The 1,879-nt window shown below is 45.9% G+C and overlaps 1 protein-coding gene across 1 annotated transcript in view; it reads right to left on the reverse strand.

The window, feature by feature from the left end:
* The window catches only part of lrrc34 (leucine rich repeat containing 34), a 17,555-nt gene extending 16,116 nt beyond the window's left edge, over positions 1–1,439 (reverse strand). The window contains exons 1-6 of the mRNA XM_013915778.1: positions 1,381–1,439; positions 1,206–1,292; positions 830–958; positions 658–753; positions 433–587; positions 195–350 (exon numbers count right to left, since the gene is read on the reverse strand). Coding sequence (XP_013771232.1) covers positions 195–350; positions 433–587; positions 658–753; positions 830–958; positions 1,206–1,259 — 590 coding nt within the window. The 5' untranslated portion in view covers positions 1,260–1,292; positions 1,381–1,439. The remainder of the gene's footprint in view (positions 1–194; positions 351–432; positions 588–657; positions 754–829; positions 959–1,205; positions 1,293–1,380) is intronic.
* Between the last annotated feature and the right edge of the window lie 440 nt (positions 1,440–1,879).

Below are 1,879 nucleotides of genomic sequence, written 5' to 3' on the forward strand. Positions count from 1 at the left end.
AGTCCTTCTGTGTAAACTTTGTCTCAATGTAAAAAACAAACAATCAGGCTTCTGGTTTCTAAAGTCATTAAAATGTCATTAAAATAAGCAGAAAACATGATTCTGTCTCTGCTGCAAACCTCCATGTGTATCAAAACTGGGCAACCTCTTTACCAAAAGAGTGTGGTTGATTCTGGGGTTGATGCAGGACTCACTCTTTGAGGGTGCTGCGCGGACAGGTGATGGCTTTGCTCAGGTACCCAGCTCCACCATCTCCAATCTGATTGGATGACAGATCTAAAATCTCCAGGGCCCTGTTCTGCGTCAGCATCATGGCGAGATGAAACGCACCGTCACGGGTCACACGGTTGCTACAGAAATCCAAGAAAGACAAATGTATGGTATGAAGAGGAGGAAATGTGCCCTCTGCTGGCTGCTCGACTCGTTTCCTACCTGCACAGGTCCAGGTAGCGCAGGCTGTGGTTCCGCCCCAGGCCTTCAGTGAGCTGCTCTATCCCAGTGTCGGTCATCCCCATCCTCCCCAGGTGGAGCTCCATCAGGCTGCTATTCACTGCCAGCATCTTAGAGCAGTGCACTGCCCACTCCTCCTGAGACACAAAGAGCTGGCTCAGATCAGTCTGCCTCCCATTGAGTTTTATACCTGGTGTGTGTTTGCACCTGATGGCTGAAGAGCAGCGGGCGGCTGATATCAACAGAGCAAAGAGCCTTGTTTTTCTTCAGCATGATGATGAGCGCTATAATACTGCTGGTGTCCTGTAGGGATCGAGAAAACTCTCAGAAACAGAATGATGTCAGCACAAAACCTTTTTAAAAACTGAAGCCCATCTACCAGGTCGCAGTCGACCACTTCCAGCTCCTGCAGCGCGCAGTTCTCCTGCAGCATGCTGGCCAGTTCCAAACCTCCTCCTCTCCCGATCTTGTTGCCTGACAGCCTGAGAGAGAGCAGGGTGCTGTTACCCTGCAGAGAGAACGACAGGCAGGGACGTGGCTTCCACATTAGAAACGTTGGAGCCACATTAAAAGGAATGAAAATCCAACTGTAAATGAATTCTGCTAAAATCTAAAAGGATCTCATGAGTGAAGAGGAGTCTGGCCAGGATCGAGCTCATTTTAGTTCATGGGGCATGGGGGTGAGGGGTTAAGCACCTAATTCCTAAAGGAAGAGTAAGAATAAAGTTTATATGAGAACATATTAAGTGTTAAACCTGCAGGCTGCTGGCGAGGACTTGAGCTCCATTGGCCTGGATGTCGTTAAACATTAAATCCAAACAACTCAGAGATGATTTCTCCTCCTGCTCAGAGAAAACAAACACGAAATACATCAAACATGAAACATTTTACTTACAGAAAATGATCCACCCATTGCATTTTGTTACCTACTTGCAGGAGCTTAGCAAGGTGTTCAACTCCTTCATTTGTTATGTTGTTGTACCTCAGATCAAGACCTGGTCACACACACACACACACACACACACACACACACACACACACACACACACACACACACGTAGTTAAAGACAGTTAAACACACCTTGTCTGAATCAGTTGACGTGAATCCACCAGCTCACCTGTAACACACTTGTTATGTTGGAGACATTTACAGAGAGCGAGGACGTCGTCGTCACTGAGTCTCTGAACCTGTCTGACATTTCCTGGAAGTTTTAGGGTGAACTTCCTGCCACACAGACAAGTTTTCCACGCCAGCAGAGAATCAATGTTTATATGGAAAATGCATTGGAAAAAACACACATCTTTAAACCAGGGTTGTCACACTCAGTTTAGTTAACCAGCCATGTGAGGCCCAAATAGATCTCTAAAAATCTGATATTTGAAATCTATAAATCTCTCTCTCTCTCTCTCTCTTTATTTATATATATAT

Source organism: Pundamilia nyererei, unplaced genomic scaffold (genome assembly GCF_000239375.1).
Source record: "Pundamilia nyererei isolate P.nyererei 1_Seehausen unplaced genomic scaffold, PunNye1.0 scaffold00361, whole genome shotgun sequence".
NCBI classification, from domain to species: Eukaryota; Metazoa; Chordata; class Actinopteri; order Cichliformes; family Cichlidae; genus Pundamilia; species Pundamilia nyererei.